Source organism: Diachasma alloeum, unplaced genomic scaffold (genome assembly GCF_001412515.2).
Source record: "Diachasma alloeum isolate Michigan unplaced genomic scaffold, Dall2.0 Dall_scaffold_00284, whole genome shotgun sequence".
NCBI lineage: Eukaryota > Metazoa > Arthropoda > Insecta > Hymenoptera > Braconidae > Diachasma > Diachasma alloeum.
Genome location: NW_021680423.1, coordinates 975337 through 995448, shown reverse-complemented (window position 1 = coordinate 995448; position 20112 = coordinate 975337). Strand labels below are relative to the sequence as shown.

The following is a 20112-nucleotide window of genomic DNA, read 5'->3' as shown; positions in this document are numbered from 1 at the left end:
GGGGGGGGGGGGGGGGGGGGCATTGGAAAAGGGGGGTTTCTATTCACACGATCCACCGTTCAACAACGAGCCATAAATGTCTTATCGAGATGATACTTTCAATTCTTTGTTGTACAGTGGTCTCGAAGTTTACTATAAATGAGGTACCAAAAACGAAAATGAAACAAAAAAAAAATAAATGAATGAAGCAAAAACAAAAGGATAAACACAACTCAGAAATGTAATGTAAAATTTGTTACTATATTCACCGATGAAGTTGATAAAAATATAAGCTTTTTATTGTAAAATAGACTAAACTTTTTTTAAAAATGGAATTGAGAAAATTTTCTTTCTTTTGGATTTGGAGTATTCCTTTTTTTATTCTTAAATAGTCTGTGAGATTCATTGATTCCATGGTTTGTTAAATTAAAATTTCCTGAGTAATGTTTAAGCATACATTTTTTTCTTTATATTTTTGGGATTCACTTTATTTTTCTTTAATAAATTATTTAGACATAACAGTTTAGCGAATTTCAAGTATCATCACATTTCTTCGGAGACTGTAATGATTAGGATTTAATGTTCAATTGCGTTGTATATATATGAGTTTATGGTGTTTGAGGTTTTAAGCGAATGAGGGCATATATTATTTTCCTTTTCAAACAGAATGAAAATTCGAAGATTATAATTTTGGGGGTGAAACAATCTGACCATTTAATGTTGAATTGAGGATGAGGGTATAATACTAGTACGATGTAAAAATTATTCCTGTTGTTTTTATAGGATTCCTCTGGCCATTAAAATTGAGGGATTACGTACTGAGGATGGAAATTATTCAATGATAATATTGTTTTCAATTGATAGATATTAGGAGCTTCAATTTAAAATCAAGTAATACCGAGTTGATTAAGATGGTTGAAATATATTTAGTCATTAACGATTAATATCAAGGGGATGTAGAACGATTGAATGAATGCAGTTCATCGGAACTCAATGAAAGATAATCGAAAATGATGGGAAAAGAATTTAAAAGTACTCCACTAACCTCAGAGTATTGCAATAAATATTAATTGATTGATTAATCTTGTTCATTCATTTTTACGAACTATTCCGCAGATATCTGTGAGAATAATCGATTGGCAAAATCAATTTTAATGAACTCTATTGGTGGATCACAACGTTTGCCATAAAAAATCTGAAGGCCTCTTGATAACTCATGCAGCTAAACTGTTTTGAATTATGTCCTGTCCTTTTCCATTCTTTCCTATAGAATTGATGATTGATTGATCAATTGATGTGAGATATTCATTGAAAAGATCACCTGTCTGATGGGAAAAATGGGACTCACGAATGACATTGCATAGACTTAATGAGGTTTTTGAACTATAATAACTGCTAATTGATTAAAATGAATGTTCTATTTCTTCATTAGATGGGAATAAAAATCTTTAAAAACTCAAACCTGAGTGGAATCCTCCAGATGTATCATCTTCGATATCAAAGCAATCGCAATTCCATTCCATTAATCGTGAAATTGTATCGAAATCGAAACCATTTTTCCAATAAAAAAAGAAGTGTTTCGCGAATTTTCTACCCAATCGTAATTGTATAGTGTTATTATTCATTGGGTAAATATTATATATTTCTGATAACGCAACAAAATAGCGACTGTATTTCGATTTCTCTTGTTTCCTTGGATCAATAAGTTAGGGTGAACATTTTATAACTATAAGAATTAGCCAACAATATTTATAGTAAAATAATGGAAGGGTCAAAACCATTCATCACGTGTTCGGAAAAACAAAACATTAGGAATAATTTTGTAATTAAATCTTGAGTGGTAGTTATTTTGCTCTTAGCGCAATTTCTGTTAGTCAAGTTAATGAGAATTTGTACGAGCCCATTAAATGCTGCTGTACCATATAGAGAGACGACTGAAATTGTTCATTTACTCATTATTCTAGATGTACATTTTATTGTGGAAAATATTTGTATGATTTTGAATGAGTATTCTTGTGTTACGCAATTTCTACATGAAATTCGAATTAATAAATTTCTTTTAGTTTATTTTACTGGAAAAATTGGATAGATGTGGACCATTGTGGGTCGATTATGATGACATTGACACAAATTATGGAGCTTTCTATTATTTCGAGTCTTCCGCGGAGCTATAAAGATCACAGAAGTGTTGAATCTAGCGAAATATCATTAGGAAAGTTTCATTGATAGAAGTAGCGGGAGTAATTGATTAGATGACACTGGCTATATTTTTTTATCTCATCAGAAATATTGATAAGATCATTGGCTTTACCATTTGCATCCCTCCATTGAATATGTAATACGATTTGAATATGGGGTAAAACGGTTTGAGTTGATATGCATTATATTGAATTTTTTTATCAATTCTAGTGATGTCAGGAGACGTTTTTTTGCTTGACTTTCAATTTCGGAGATAATCGCTGGATGAATACGAACTTTATTCTGTTTGACTCAACTCGTTTTGCCATGGGATAGTGAATTTTTGTAATTACGGGGGCGCATCAACCATCGCGCATTCATTTCCTTTCCCCCTCTTGACTGTATCACAACCGAAACGACTAAATCCACACATCTGAATCGCTCTTTGCGAACTAAAACAACAAAATTACCAAAAAGGACAGAACATCAGCGAAAACATACATTTCGATACTTGTGTATTCAAATATGTGTTTGCTCTCGTCCTTCGCCCAAGAATGCAAAAAATATATATTATAATTTATATAAATAAAAATAAAGAATTTTTGACATTCAAGAAGGTTTGAGGTATTTTCAATCAGTCTTTTTCTCAAATTCATCCTCGTCATTGCATTAAGCAAGTTTTAAAATGGGCTGGATGTCCAGTTATTTTACGCATCGATGTATTCATTTAGAAAACAAGCAGGGGTGCGAGCTTATCCGATGGATCCATAGCAATTTCCTATTCTTGGGACAGGCATACAACCGTAACCATAGATTTATACAAAAGGTTCAATATCTCCGAAACTGCCCGGTCGGTTGCGGCTATCCAAAATACCAACATTCAGTATTGTAAGAGCGATAATCATACCAAATTTCAAGAGAAGTGTCAACAACACACCTGATGAACTACTTAATTCGTCGCATTTTCGTTACTTTCGCAAGTAGTTAATGGTTCCTCCTCCGTTGTTGGCCAGACAATTATTCTTGACAGTAAAAAAAAGTGGATCATACCAAATTTCAACTTGCTATCCTCATTTTTTCTCAAGTTATCGTGCGTACCAGAATGAAAAAATTTTAAAAACGAGAAAACGGGAATATCTCGGATACTTTGTATGAGCGGATATATAATATATATTTTGATTGATCTGCATAGTGGCCGCGGATCAAATACTCAAGAAGAGTATTTTGAAAAAAAAAATTGAAATCGGTGCAGTAGTTTTTGAGATATTAAGGAAAAACATCATTTCTTCACGTTTCATAACATTGTAGACCATTTGCAATAAAAATTAGAAAATCTAAAAATCGGTCAAAAGCAAGGCTTCCATTCGGAAGCAAAATAGTATATTTCGTCATTAGGCCGAAAAAAACTTTTCTAACGAATATGAGTTTCCTCGGCCTTCGGCTCGGGCTGCAATCATATGAGCTAGAAAAGTTTTTTAGCCCATATGACGAACAATATTATTTGTCATAACGGCTGTAAGCAACGATTCACGGACGCATGGCGTCCGCGAAACGCTACCGTACGGCCGGAATGAATAAAAAAAGATAAATTCACTGAAATTTAAGCTGTCCTTTCCCAAATCAATAATATTATGCCTCAACTCCATGAAGCCTGATGAAATTGTCCGATATTTGAGTTATTATTGTATTTTAGTTGCTCAAGCACTGGACGATCCACCCTACGATATTCCCCAATTCTTTATATTTTTGCTTTCGAATGGAAGCTTTGTAATCGTTCAAATTCAAGTTTCAGATTTTTTTGTATTATATCGCCCCATTATGATCCACAAACTCCGAAAATGCAATTTTTAGAGCGTATTCGTACGTATGTGTATATGTGTGACAAAGTTTTTCTTCAATTGTGCGCTAATGAATCAATGGAATTAAATAATTTCTTGTTTTCAAATGTAGGTTTTGTTGAGCCCTGTCCATCGACATTAATTAAAATTTAATTCATTCAAAAATTTTTTAGATTTTTGAATTTTTCCAATAATTAATTGTCCCACGATACCTAAAAAAATGTTCTGAATTCATTGAATGATGGTTTATAAAAATTATTTGGATGCCCTTTTGACCGAGTTCGGAGATGAAGGCGATAAGCCTTTTTGTTCGAAGATAAAGGCAACAATATTTTTCAATGTTTTGAAAATTGGAATACCAAGGATATCTTGAGATATCATGCTTCAAATTAATTCAATTAAATTCAAAGTTGAAATAAAACTAAGATAGCTATATGTGTTGACTTTATTTTTATGAAGATTTTTGCAAATTTCGAATTTTCCATAATATATTAATAATAATCGGCCACAACGGCTAAATTTGGCTTATACATATAGATGACAAAACTGTGGAATGCAGAAGCGATAAAAAAACAATTTCAATAATTAAGAAACCGTTTACCTCCGCTGTACCCCCGAAAAGTGAACTCGGCAGGTATTAGAAAAAATAGAATGTGTTCTACGCAAGGAGCTATTCTCATTGGAATGGAGTGACACCACGATCAAAAAATGTAGTTGATTACATGTGAATACAGCCCTGATGACATTGATCGGTGATAGCAGTGATTACCACTGCCAAAAAAGTTGATTGCATGATTGAAAGCGATATCATCGACTACAACTAGCGATTATCGAAGATTTGTAATAATTGAAATCATGAAACATCATTTTCATCACGCTGTGTGAAAAAGTAACTTTTTAGTTCCTTTTTCACACATTGTGATGAAAAATATCGTTCGATACTCGTGGGAAAAGTGTTTTTTGGCTCGTGGGAGGTTTATAGCACGAGCCGAAGGCGAGTAAAATAATCTCACGAGCCATAAAACGCTTTTCCGCACTCGTAACGAAATATACTATTTTGACATTCAAGAATGATTACACAAGGGTCGAATAGGGAAAACGAGGAATGTTCAATTGAGGAATGTGGCCTTGCGAGGATCAAATCTGGCATCGTTCATGCATTCCAAAAGTCGTACGTTGCAAGGGTCATACCTCAAAAGAGGTGAATGTCATGAGGGTCAAACGCCACAAAGATCCAAAGTCACAAGAAGCATCTCTATTATGAGAAAGTCAATCTCATTATTTATTGGCTTTTATTGAATTTACCACGGTTTTGTTTGTGGCACTAAAAAAGGCCAATCGATCCAAAGGAGGAACCATTTTTTCGCATTCATGTCTCAACTTTGTCATGCGATCACAATTAATGTTTTCTTCTGAAGAGAATTTGTACAATTTTCATGTTTTCCATCTCAATATTAATTTATCCATTACTGATTATTTTTATGATCACCTTCTCAAAATGTAGAGGACTTTTGCGACGTTTCATCCACGTGAAATTCACCCCTTGTAAGCTATAATCCTCGCGAAATATGACCCTTGCGAGGAGTGTAACTAATCCGATTGCACAATTTTTTCGGCAATTCTATTCGCTTCATTTTGATTGGTTACACCGAGGAATGTTCGATCCTTATGCTTGATTCTGAAGAATGTCCAAATACTTTGGCTACTTTTTCTCCGGCTAAATGCTTTTCTACTTTTATAGTCGAACATCAGAGCTTTCCTTTGAGCCCCATTTGACCCTAAGTTTCTGGACATTTTACAATAATTTAAACTTTGCAGGCTTGAATTTTGTATGTCAATATTGAACCATTGGAAAACATGTTTTAAATCTGAAAAAGAATAGGAAGTTTACTTTTGGAGGAAGATTGATGAAATGATTAAAAAATTGCAATTTTTTAAAATTGCTAGCATTTTGTACAAATAATTTATAAACCAAGAATTGTCCCCCATAAAAGTCATTTGTTCGGAATCGTAACAAAATTTCTTATATTCAGGATTTTACCAGAAATCGATTTTATGCCTAAAAAAATCGGTTGTCGATAGTTTAAACAATTTCAATTATTTATCTATAAACAACGAATGTTCAAAAAAATAATAGATCTGTACAAAATGTAATTTGAATGACACTGAATATTCATAATTTTTTTTTCAAATTTTTCTCACGCAACTGAATTGACAAATTTGATGATTGAAAATGGTTGAATCTATACTGAGGTCTGGCGTCTGTACCGAACTGTAAAATATACCTCGATATCCTTAAGGGGCGACGTCGGTAAGATTTGAAAGTCTTTGATAGAGCTAGGAATCCGTTAAAAAATGCAAAAAATAATTATCCCAATCGATTTTGCCCATGCATCAACAAAAAACGACGTTTTTCACTTTTCTAGCTTTAAAACCGGGCTTTTACCTATTTTTATCCGATTGACATAATTTTCTTTGAATGTATCTTATACTCCACAGAATTAGAAAGTTTTTTTTTCGTTTCATTTATGCTCTTTCATTTTCACAAAAAAATGTAACGAAAAAATGATTCGTCTGTTCGAAATGATTGATTTTCTTCAGGAATTTCAAATAAAAATTATTTTTAAAAATACTATAATTTTCTAGATACTTCAATAAATTCAACAAATTCAATTTTTTTCGGAATTTTCCACGCGGTTAATCAATAATAAGAAATGAACAACGACGCAGTGCAACGTTTTTCTCCGAGGTAACCAGTCTAGGGTTGAAAAGAAATATCTTCAATCAAGTACGCACGAGAGAATTTCATAGAAAAACTACTTTTGAACTTCTTCTGAAAAATTTCTTCATTTTTTGCCAATCCTATTGAAAAATTCCACAACTTTTCCATCCGTTTTTTTTCTCATAGCAATGTTTGATAAAAAAAATTTTGTATAGACAAATCTATATAATTCGATTTTTCTGCAAAACTTGATCTACTGAGATTATTCTTATAGAAATTCCTCGGCTCATGTTCTCTATTTTTTTTTGCTTTAAACTTTCAATGAGAAAATAAAAAAGGCTGCAAAATGTAGAAAATTCATGCTGAAGAATTTCTACAAGAAATATCTCAATAGAATAAATTATATAGAAAGATGAAAATTTATTGATTTTTCCCTCGAAAACATTTTTTAATTTACATTTTCTTTAGGGATAGTCGGGATAGACTCGACGAAAAACTAATAAAATGTCCAATAGAAGTTCCACAGAATTGCCTAACAAATACGTTAGGATTTTCTATTAATTTTTTTCATGCATGAGTGATTATTACATATAAGAGTTGATGATTATATATAAGAGTTTTCATTAGAATTTGGTTAGAGGAAATTTCCAAATCTGTCGTTCGGTCAACATGAAACTGTAGATGTTAAATTATTCATCGATCCTACCTATGAATTTTGGATCTATTGATTAATTCAGCTACGTGATTATGGGTCAGGGTTACATACTCCAAGGTTCTCGCATCCTTCACTCTTGCCCCTCCCGAAGCACCCAAAATTCTCTGGATCCTCCATTCCTGACGCACTGACAAACGCATTCATCGTCCCTGACTTGTTCATCGTTCTCTCAATGTTCTTGTATGATTTATAGAGGTAATTAATCATCTCAAAATAGATCTTTTAATTTTGTCTTTAGTATCTGTTAATTTCTCCAGATTTTACAGACATTTATAAATAAACCGTCTATGATTCACAATTGTGAAACGCACGAAAAAATTTAATAAAAAAACCTAGCGATTTCGCTACACAGTTGTATTTAATTTTTATTGAACTTGCTATTGGTTTTCTAAAGTTCTAGGCGACTCTCCTGAAATATTCAATAGAAAATAGTTATAGAAAAAGTCACGAGAATTGGATTTTTCTATAGAACTTATTCTATTGAGATATTATTGAGGTATATTTTCTATAGAATTTCCTCGGTTCACATTTTATAATTTTTGTTTATTCTAATTTTTTTTTCTTTTCACCAAGAAAATCAAACAAGAAAACTTGAAAAATTTGAGCCGAAGAAATTTTATAGACAATATGTCAATACAATAAGTTGAAGAATTCTGGTAGATTTTTTATCCAATCTCCAGAGTTTTCAATCGATTGTCAATGGATACCTTTAAATTTTTTGCGAAATTAATAAAATTTTCGAGATAGCTTCCTCATCAGGTAGAAAAATGAGAGATACAAGACAGATCTCTATTGAAAGTTGACTGTCGCCCTCGAGGTCCGAGATTTATTTCAAACATTTATTTCAAAGTAAAATGCGAGTGAATGAAAGTTCCAAGTGATGAGCGATGTTAAGAGAAATTATCAAGATATTTTTTTCCCACGGATTTCTGTGAATTCTCAGGAACGATCTCTCAATTTCCTTCCCTAAAAGCAGTCATTTTTAATCTAATCACCTAATTAACAAAAATATAATTGTTTGCAATGATTTCAGAAATGGATGATGTGATGTGAGGGAAAATGATTCTTCTACTTTGGTAACCGATTGATAAATGTGGTAGATGACCTTGGGGACAGACATTGACTCAAAATTAAATTCTAATAAATCAAGTGATCTTTTTATGAAGAATTTTTTCAGCTATAAATGCCTCTTCCTTAGATGAGCATCCAGTTAATAATAATTTGACACCTTCCATCGCGCCAAAGAAATAGACTTCTAACAAGATGATTCTCAACTTTCCGATAAATATACAATCTTTTCGATAACGAGTGATCCCGGGAGAAAATATGAAACAAGCCTTTTTTTTTATATTCCGGCACTTTCTGCCCTCAAACAAGCGTTTTGATGAAAATTTTCTTTCAAAAACTAGTTTTTGCAACAAATCACTTCTGAAGGAATCCCCCCCCCCCAATTTTCAGAATAAAGAAATAACTCTTCCATAAAAAACAAGGGGGAAATTTCTCTGGCATTGCATATAGTATAGTTATTTATGCTAATAAATTGGCAATATGTTTATTGCTAATTTCGAATGGTTATTTTGCACATAATTTTCTTCTATCATGTGTAATTCATTGTTTATCTCATTTTATTCAATTAAATAACATTTCTCTTTAACGAATTTTGTCAGAATTTCAACTTAGTTGAATGTTATCATCATCATTATTCTTATTTTCCCTTTCTTCGGTACAACCGATTGTCCTTGTTACGATTCTATCTCTCCCTTCAGTCCTTCGATAAAATGTTAATAGAAAAATTTTATTTGTACGTACTTGAATGATTTTGAAAGATCATCATCATAAAAATCAAATCAATCAATATAGCTATCCTAATCATCGTGTAACTTCGATTTAACGGCATTAACAGAAATATTTTGAGCTATGATTGAATTCATTTGAAGCACGATATTCAAAGAAAACCCCGGATTTCTGATTTTCAAAAAATACAAAATTCTTGCGAATTTTCAAATAAATTAAAATAGCGATTATTGCTACCGCCTTCATCTTCGAACTCGATCAAAGGGACATGCAAACAGTTTTTTAAAGCTTTCATTCAATCAATTCAGAAGATTTTTTTAAAATTATCCTGAAAAAAACAATTTTTGAAAATTTAAAAAATTTAAAAAATTCAGAAATGAATTAAATTTTAATTAATGGCGATCGATTGGGCTCAACAATACCTACATTTGAAAAAAAAAATTCAAGTCCATCCATTCATTAGCGAACAATTGAGGAAAATCTATGTTACATACCTACACACATCCACATACACCTACGGGCGAGGTTTAGAAATTGCATTTTCGGACTTTTTGGATCAAAATGGGTCTATATAACATGAAAAATCCAAAACTTAAATTTGAACGATTACAAAGCTTCCACTTCGGAAGCAAACAAGAAATAACTTTTTTCCATCACCATCACCTAACTGGCTTCTTACTTCTATAACATATTAGAAAAAAATCATCACGTAATAATTACGTCAACCTCAAGGACGAAAGTACACCGAGACCTCGGCGATCAGCCATTCTTGGTCGTGCAACTTCCGTGCATGTAATCCCAATAGAATAAGGGATGGGCCACTATGTGCCAAAACTTTTGAACGATTGACGAAGCCCCTGAGACGTTAGAAGAAGAGGTGAAGAAGAAAGAGAGAATGCTAAGAAGGAAGGAGTGTACATGGCGCCCACCGGCATGTCGACCGATAAAAAACGAGCAGGTTGAAGAAAACTTCGGTATAATAAAAATCGATTGGCCCAAAGTCGACAACGAAATACCCCAACACCACAAAAACCCAGAGATTCATCATCGAGCAGCTCTAAATTCTTCAGCGCTAAACTCATGCATTATTTTGTCTACAGAGAGAAAAAAGCCGCAAACAATCATAACAATGCACCCATAAATGGATCATAAAACAAGTTGTGAGGCTTTAGCATATCCTTATGATTACACCCAGCCCCGATAATGATAACAATAACCCGCCAGACCGCAGAGAGGGTTGTAGAAAGTGCAGCCAAGAAGGTAGCGAGGGGTAAGAAAGATGGCAAAAGATTTATCCATCTCTCTTACACCGTTTATCCATCTCTCTTGTCTCTCTGAGTTTCTGTGTGAATGCGCGAAGAGCGATGTAGGTTGGTGTGTGCCGAGGGTGAGGTCGAGTTGACGGTGAGAAGAGAAGAGAAACGAGACTGGGAGAGACAGAGGGATCCACTGAAGTGTCATAAAATGGCGTAGACGAGCGCGAGGAAAAGAGACAGACAGAGCGATGGAGTTGGTGTAGAAGGATGGTGAGACCCTTTCGGGGGGCTTGCGTACGAGATTCGGAAATGGTCTTACGAGAAAAGAAGGTGGGTGGGGTTGTGCCTGCCAGCGCCACCGAGAAAGTCGCGTAAGGCTCTCGGCGTTTTGATGGTAAAAGGATATAACGTCGAAATATACCTTCGAATTATTTACCGAATATCTCCGAGAATGACGGCATTTTGAGTGAAATGTCAAGAGACCTTATGCCTCGGAAAATAAATCCTCTACAAGGAAGGTCTTGTGACATTTCCCTCTGAACCGACCAATTCCCTCAAATATTCGTAAAATAATATGCACAAAATTTTTCAACTTACCTCCTCCTACAAATCCGCTACAGATATACTCCTGTGTACTCCCCCCCTCTACCTCAGTGCTTTAAATCAATGATGGTGAGCTTGCGCACTGGGAAACTATGCGCAACGGTTGTGCACGGGTTTGGTCCTGGTCAAGCCCCTCTCGCAACCTTTTCCCCCCATTCGTCTTGGCACTCACCAGAGTGCCTCGAGGGTTGCGCTATACCCAAAAGCTCAACGTAATGGCTGATAGGTGTAGTAGTGTCAGACTCACCCCCCTCTCGCGCCTTCAACCCTCACCACCCAACACTGGGGAAACTAATACATGTACCGTCCCTCCTGGATAAAGCTCCGTACGGAGCCCATAGTCGTTCTCTTTTCGTTGTATATCTATCTCCGTTTCGCTCGTACAATACCACCTCCCTCACTCCCCCCGAAAACCTCGAGCGCTTGTAGTCGTAGTAAGAGTTAATGCGCGCGCGCATTCTGAAGGCTTGATGGTCGGGTGAAGAAGATGCTTATATTTTTGCGCCTCGTTATGTGATTCTCATTCGACATTTGAAGTAAATAAATTACCCAAGGATCGAGCTAAATGTCTGCTGATTGTATTTCGTCAATCTGAAGTATTAAAAGTGAACTTTAATCAAGGGGATGAGTGTTTAAAGGTGAAGAGTGACCACCGCACGGGTGTTTTGACTATGAGGAAGGACTGGAGAGAGTGAGTGACATCCTAGAAATGATTAAAATCGCAGAAAGAAGGAACAAATTCAATTGAATTAATTAAATCTAGAAATTTCAAATTAATTGAGGATGAGGGAGAATTATAGTCAATGTGGAATGAAAAAATAGTGAGCATTTGGGGAGACGGTGCATATTGACTGACGGCAACGTGGGAGGGGCAACGCGTACACCCGGAGGAGCTTTTCGTTGGGGTATTGGGGCGAAGAGGGGCACTGAAACGAGAAACGAGTGTACGTGTGAACGCAGAGGGAAAAAGAAGTGTCAATTTTAAATCCCTCATTGTTTGATACTTCATGGTGATGACTTTGAAATGTATTTGTTAAATTATTTTTGACAATTAGTTGTAGGTAATAACGGGTAACAGACAGTTGAAAGCTTGGTTTTGAAATCGTAAGCGGCCTATATGGATTTTTGCATGTCTGCATACCGGCGAAAAAATAGTCTGTCAATACTTGAGATACATGAATGGTCACGGTAACGTTGGTCTGTGGGGAATGAGTGATGATGGAGTAACAATCAAATGTCATAATTTAATAGACAATGAATAATAAATTGTAATAATCAGGGAGATTTCAATTGTACCGGTGGGGCTAATGTGGCCTAATATGGGTATAGGGTTATTGACGATACTATTCGGCAATAAATAAAGTTATGTCTAGATTGTTTAATTGAGAATATTGGACAATTGTGAGATATTTGAAACGTAGACTTAGATAACGTGTTGAAGAGAATAAAAGAGACGCGATGCGTCAGTTGGCAAAGTGGACGTTATGCCTTGGCATATTTTTTTTTATCACCATTCGAATCAGTCGTCAACAGGAGGAGGACATACCGCACAATGAGTAAGTTTGGCTTTTGTTTAAAACTTTAGTAATGGGACGACAACTCGGTCGTTTTGTTCGATCGTACGGAGGGGTTCTTTTGACCAATGATGTAATAGCTATTTATAAGAAGCATGGAGGGACAGTTGAAATTTGTGGAGATGCAGATTTTTTGTTTATCTTCGACTGAACTTTGAATCTTGGTTTTATTGCCTAGAGATGTGAAGATTATTCTGAATATATTTATAGTGATTGGACGGGTTTGGGAAATTTTGTAAGAGATTTTTTATTGATTTCGAAATTTTTATTGAGGAGGGTCTTCTGATAAACTTGTAAATCTATCTCTTTCAAAGCTATTTGTAAAACCATATGGATTATTTTTAATTTATCTTGATTGAAAACTTTTGAGATGCATTATTCAATGTGTTTTCAATGGGGATGTTGATAGAGGGGATGATTGAAGATGCAAAAAAAGTAAAGCAGGAAATTCAACAACCTGATGCTCACATTGTTTGCAGGGTGAGAAATTGGGCGCTCAAGTTTGGAGTGGATTTGTGGGAGTTTGGAAAACAGGCGACGAAACTAGCGGAGATTCAGCGAGTAAGTTTCATAGTGGAGTATTTCCGATAGGAGAGGGAGTTGTGGTGGAGGATATCCACTTGTCATTTTTATTTTCAGAAATATCATAATGATGGGGAAACTACTGTAAACAAGAAGGATGGACTTGTGTTGGTGAGGGAAATGGCTGCTGAGGTGAAGAATATGTTGGACTTCAAGATGAACGCAGTTATGGTACATTAGATTTTTCTACTCCTACTTGCATTTCTGCGCTGGGCGCGGAGTAGATCTAGTAGAGATGTGGTCAGACGCTTGGGAACGACCGAAGTATTTAATATTTTGATTATAAGTGGGGCTTTAAAAAATAAGAATTAAATTTTTTTGGTGGAAACTAAAACATTTTTTAGGAGATAACTTCTATGACGAAAAATGATTGCGTAATTGCGTCAATGCAAGTCAATGTTTCGATTACTAAGTTATCTCTAAAATATGTGAGAAGAAATCATCACAAACTCGATCCTATCGAGTATTTTCCCAGCTATCGAAAACGTCTTTCGACCTTTGCTTCATAAACTCGCTTCTTCCGGGAATAATTACGTAAAACTGATGATATGATACCAACTAAACTCATCTTCTGTTTTGAATCATCTCAGTGATGACTAATACGAGGGGATATTATAACAACACCATTTTTGCTGTATTTCCCCTTTCCAAAAACAAGCAGGGGTTCGAGCCTACCCGACAGAAGGCATATGACCGTTACTTTTTGCATCATTAGTCTCTTTTTTTTTATTCCTACCAATTCTATTGTGACAGACATACAATTCTAACCACATGTTACCGGGTATCTACAGAAAAATATTCAACCTGTTAATGGAAAAGAGTTATAAAAAAGATTGAAATCTCCGAAACTGCTCCGCCGGTTGCGCCTATCCAAAATACCAACCTTCAGTATTGCAAGAGCTATAAGCATACCAAATTCAAATGTCAACTTGCTATCTCCATTTTTGCTCAAGTTATCATACGTACAAAAATGAAAAAAATTTAAAAACGAAAAAACGGGGATATCTCAGAAACTTTGTATGAACGGATACATAATTGATCCAGATAGTAGCTGCCGAGACGAGTATTTTGAAAAAAAAATTGAAATCCGTCAAATAGTTTATGAGATATTTGAAGAAATATATTTATTCAAAAGGTTGCATATCTCAGGAACCGCTCGGCCGATTATGCCCATCGAAAATACCAACCTTTAGTATTAAAAGAGCTAGAACCATACCAAATTGCAACTTGCGATCTCCGCTTTTTCTTAAATTATCGTGCGTACGAGATTTTCCATGAAAAACGGAAAAATCGTAATATTTCACACTGTGAATTCAAAAATCTGTATATTCTGATTGACCTACATAGAGGCCATCGAGACGAGTATTTTGAAAAAAAAAAAATGGAAATCAGTACAGTAGGTTTCGAGATATTGAGGAAAAACGAAATTTAAACAAGTTGTTATATCTCAAGAACTACAGGACCGATCGGGCTGAAACAGCGCGCCAAAGTTGAGCTCAATAACAGCTACAATAATCCAACATTTCAGATTATTATCTACAAATTTCACCGTATTTATGTTGAATTTTCTAAAAATTAATCACCCAAAAATCCAAGTTGTCGGATACATACATACAGGCGTGACCATAAAAACATCATTTCTTCACGTTTCATAACATTTTAGACTATTTTAGTAGCGAACTGGTAAAACGGTTAAAGGGGAAACGGAACCCCTGTGTCTATATGAATTTTTAGAATTGTGTTTCTCCTACAATTATTACTTTATATCTATGAAACTACTTTATCGACTGGATCATTGCATTGTCGAGTCCACGAAGTAGTTTCATAAATAAAAAATAATAATTGCAGGAGAAAATACAATTCAAAAAGTTCATATAGACAGGGGTTCCGTTTCCCCTTAAGTCGACTTATCTCCCAGTTGAGTTTTTGAGGAATATTTCCGAATCTAAGAAAGATAGCGAAATTTTGGTAATTACATTTGTTGTAGTGCTCAATCGGCTCTACAAAAAAGGTTATAACAACAATTTTGCTATCTCCCTTAGATTCCGAGATATTCATTGAAAACTGGTCAATAGTCAAAAATGACTTGTACCGTTTTACCACTTCGCTACTGATTTGCAATCAAAATTAGAAAATGGGAAAATCGGTCAAAAACAAAATTTCCATTCGGAAGAAAAAGAAGCTTCTTGGCATGTTACGTGGCATAGCTCATTTCACTTGATAATAACACAATGCCTAAAATGTTGTAAACAAACTTGACAGAGGCTGATGGAAAGTGCCGAGCAAGCTGCTGTCTCTTCCTCGAGGGAGGCGAATACTTCACCGAGGTATTACAGCTCCCACGATATCAACAGATTCACTAGTGATGTAAAGGGGACACCGCATCCTCGTGAGGTGCTGCTCTCAGTTCATCGACACTTTGACAATTTGCCAGTTAATCTGAGCATGTCGGGTGTACTCCTACCTCCGGGGGTTAAAGATTCTGGTGAGCGATTGCTTTGCAATTTCGAGTATATATACCACATCTATGTAAATATCCAATTAGGATATTGTAGCTGGATAAAAAAATGCAAAGAAAATTGCGAACAACAATTTAGGCCTGAGGTTTTTACATCTTGACTCCATCCAGAAATTCCAAATGTCTAATGAATACCGTTTACGTGATAATTCAACAGTAATTTTTGGAATTTAAGGGAAAAAAAAGAAATCTTATTAATAAAATTGAATTAATGAAAAAAACAAAGAAATCTTGAAACTTTGTGAACTATTATTTTTTAATTTTATGTGAATATGTCTTGGAATGAAAAAAATCTGAAATTGTTATCAGCAAATCAAAATGGTATGATGGAAGGGAATCTAATAATCCTGAGGTTGCGTCACAGAATATTAGTGAACATTGGCAAACAAAAATTGTAGAGATCATCGAATTCCAATTTTTGGTGTAAAGCAACTTCGTCATAAAATCCGAAACGACTAATTTCACAAGGAATCACCACTAAACATTCGATGGCAGATTGCCTAAGCTGTAAAAAAATATTCCGAAGTTTTCTCCTAGAATCGTTTCCACGATGCTCTCGCAATATATCCAGATTCCTCAATTTAATTTAATTTGAATATTTTTGTTTGCAATGGTTAGTTGATTACCAGTGAACTGTATCTTAACCGTAAATGTATTCTCCATTAATTGTAGATAGCGAAGTTGCTGTCGGGCTTCAGTGGAGTGACCACCTGGATCCCCTCTTCGTTAATAACTACGAGAGTGATCCCACTCTCTCCTGGCAATACTTTGGAGCAACTGCTGGATTTTTAAGACGTTTTCCAGGTACGTCTGACATTCTAGGAATCCGAGCGGAACTAATTGAATTCGAGATGACATGAAGCATTTTGGGATGTTTATAATGTGAAAGACACCGGGAAATTACTTGCATAACATAACAAGATCTTATTTGGGAACAATTTGTTCGTTAGAACATCGTCAATCCGTTAACCAGATCATTTTTGTCAATATGGATTGGCTACGAAAAAGTCATTCAGAGAATCCGTTCAGGGAATTACAACCGAGAAATTGAGCCTAATTAAATTACCTTATGAAAATTCCGATTCAGTAGGCTGTTAGGAGAAAAAAAAATTCAATAGGGGTTTGGATCGATTAAATGTGATGATTTTTAGGGTCACAATGGGATTGATAACTCATTCTACTAGATTTCCCGTTACTGATTTTCAACTATTTCTCTCATAATTGAGGTCCCAAAATTTATCTTTTCAATTCAGATACACAGAGAAAAAATTCATAGTTACCAGTGAAAATATCTGAATTCCAGAACTCTGATATATTGAAATCTAGTAAATAAAGCACACTGGAAATTATATTCCCAAAAAATCCGAGAAATAGCTAGCTGTTAGTAATTCAATAGCAAAGCGGTAAAGCGGGTTAAGTCGATTTTGACTTTTTTGTCAGTTTTTTGCTGAATATCTCGGAATCTAAGAGAGATAGCAAAATTTTTCTCATGACTTTTTTTATAACCCTCAATTGGATCTACAAAAAAGGTCCTGACAAAAAATTTTCTATCTCTTTTGGGTTATGAGATATTCTTCAAAAACTGGCCAATAGTCAAAAACGACTTGACCCGGTTTATCGCTTCGCTACTAAATTTTTACTTCAATGTTGTATAATAATACTTAAATTGAGACAGATTTGCTCTCATTTTAAGGAAATCTTGGTTCTGGAATTCAGATGTTTTGGGTTGTTGAGTTAAGGATATCCAAGTATCTTTTACAATTTGGTACGGACCACACTATAGATTCAACCATTTTCAATCATGAAATTTGTCAAGTAAATTCCGTGAGAAAAATTTGAAAAACAATTATGAACATTTAGCGTCATTCAAATTACATTTTGCCCAGAATTATTTCATTTTCTAAACCGTTGTTATTTATTTATAAATAAATAACTGAAATTGTTCAAACGTTCAGAAACCTAATTTTTTAGGCATGAAATCAACATGAAATTTTGAATATGAATAAATTTGTGGAAAATTGATTGTTTATCAATTATTTATAAAAAATGTACTTTTTTAATTATTTCATCAATCTTCCTCCAAAAGTAACCTTTTTGATTTTTTTTCAGACTGTTAAAACGGTTTCTAACGGTTCAATATCGAGATTTACATTCAGAGAAAGCTCTGATGTTCGATTGTAAAAGTATAAAAGTATTTCAGTGGAAAAAAATTAACCAAAGTACTTGGATATCCTTAAGAATATTCAGGTTCTCAAATTAAAAACATTCTCATTCTTAAATTGACCATTTTGCATTTTCCGAAATTAGTCTACTCATCTCTCTATATTATAAAAATCCAAATCGACTTCTAGTGATAAAAATTCGGTACTCGAAATTAAGACCTTACTAAGTAAAGGTTACAAGGGTCAGAATAAGGGTCACAAGGGTCAAATTAAGGATCCAAATAAGGGTCATGGGGGTCAGACACTAAATAAGGGTCACAAGGATTAAAATAAGGGTCTCAATATCTCTTCAAATTGTAAAAATCCAAATCGACTTTAGTGATGAAAATTTGGTGCTCGAAATTAAGACTCCAAAATTAAGGGTCAGAAATGAAAGATCAAAATAAGGGTCACGAGGGGTATAACGAGGGTCAGAATGAGGATTATTGGGATCATCACGTATAAAAAAATTCAATAGAAAATCTAGGGAATTCGCTAGAAAATTCTATTGTAATCCTATAGGAATTCTATGGGGTTTCTATAGGATTTCTATTGGAATTCTGTTGAAAAATTCTATTTGGTTTTTGCGCTGATTCTATTGGATATTCGATAAGAAAAAAGCCAATAGATTTCGAATTTCGGTTTAAATTTTTCTCTCGAGTTTTTTTCTATAAGAATGGTGGGGCACCAATTTTCTAAGTTTTTCGCACTCGAATTCTACAATGCAAAACAAAATCCAGCGGAAAAAACTTTGTGAAAATTTGTGCCCAATAATTCTAATAGAAAAAAATTAGAAGAAAAATTCAAACAGAAATTCGAAATCTATTGAGTTTTTCTTATTTAATATTCAATAGAATCAGCATGAAAAACAAATGGAATTTTTTCAATAGAATTCCAATTTTCTAGCGAATTTGCTAAGTTTTCTATTGAATTTTTTCATGCGAGACATGGGGGTTGGCGTGCGGCGCAAGCAGGGGGCGTAGCTCCTTAGTCTTTATATATCCTTTGGTATTTATAGAATATCCCCTGATACCTTGGTTCAATTAATATTGAATTTATGTGCGATTAGGTTCAAATTTCAGTCCTTTCGAATTTTCATAGTTTAAGAATACAAAGGTTCTTAATTAGAGAACTCAACGGATCTTGATTTGATAACTGTTCTCATTTGCAATAAGTAAGTTGTTTATTTGGAATATTAGGGATTCTTCTTCTAAAATAAAGTAACTAGTTTTTTATTCTCAGTACGCGAAGCCATGTGATAATCGAAATTATTTTTGTTTAGCCATTGCCTGGCCTCCAAGAAAGTTCTCAAACGATCCAGAAGACATGCCTGACGTGTCTGATTTTCGTACGATGAACTGGTTTGTCGGTGGTGCGACAAGCCCCAAAGACCTAGCCATTCTCGTCGATGCTGCGAGTTTTTCCTCTAGAAAACTTCGAAGTTTGACGATAGCTACTGTTAGAAGTATCTTGGATACGCTCTCGTCCAATGATTACGTAAATGTCTACCGATATGGAAACAGCGTCGAAGAAATTGTGAGATGTTTCAAGGACACTCTAGTCCAAGGATCTCCGGAGAATATTAAAGAGATGAAAACGACACTACCCTCGGTGCAGGCCGAGTCCAATACCAATGTTTCGGCGGCCCTAAGCGTTGCTTTCGAGGTTCTGCATAGGTACAACAGGTCGGGACTGGGAAGCCAATGTAATCAAGCAATCATGCTAATTACTGCCAATACTGAAGCTGCTACAGCAGATCTTATTAAGAAATATAACTGGCCTCATATGCCTGTCAGGATTTTTACGTATCTGGTGGGAGGAGACAAGAGTCCAGAGCTCAAAGAGATGGCCTGCGGCAACAAAGGTATATTGAAATAAAATCCTTGCATGAAGGGTTTCGTTGAGGGGGTATAATTGACATTAAAGCGGTATTGGAACGAATTTTGCGAATATTTTTGAAAGCAAGAGATTTCGGGAAATTTATAACGAGATTTTTTATATCTAGAATTTCATGGATTCCAAGAAAGTTTTTTCATATCTGGCTCTAAACCCACTTGTATCGGAAGTATTTGACCAAATTGTGGGAATCCAAAAAGTTTATTAGGGTATTTTTGCCAATTATTTAACGGTATGACTCTATCTTCAGAATTAT

The 20112-nt window shown here is 34.7% G+C and overlaps 1 protein-coding gene across 4 annotated transcripts in view; it reads left to right on the top strand.

Moving 5' to 3' along the window:
- Positions 1-11559: 11559 nt before the first annotated feature.
- LOC107038495 (voltage-dependent calcium channel subunit alpha-2/delta-3) overlaps positions 11560-20112 on the top strand; it is a 33248-nt gene continuing 24695 nt past the window's right edge. For all 4 annotated transcript variants that reach the window (XM_015257635.1, XM_015257633.1, XM_015257634.1 and 1 more), the window contains exons 1-6: positions 11560-12641; positions 13139-13220; positions 13299-13412; positions 15504-15726; positions 16432-16563; positions 19243-19824. In XM_015257635.1, coding sequence (XP_015113121.1) covers positions 12544-12641; positions 13139-13220; positions 13299-13412; positions 15504-15726; positions 16432-16563; positions 19243-19824 — 1231 coding nt within the window. In that variant the 5' untranslated portion in view covers positions 11560-12543. The remainder of the gene's footprint in view (positions 12642-13138; positions 13221-13298; positions 13413-15503; positions 15727-16431; positions 16564-19242; positions 19825-20112) is intronic.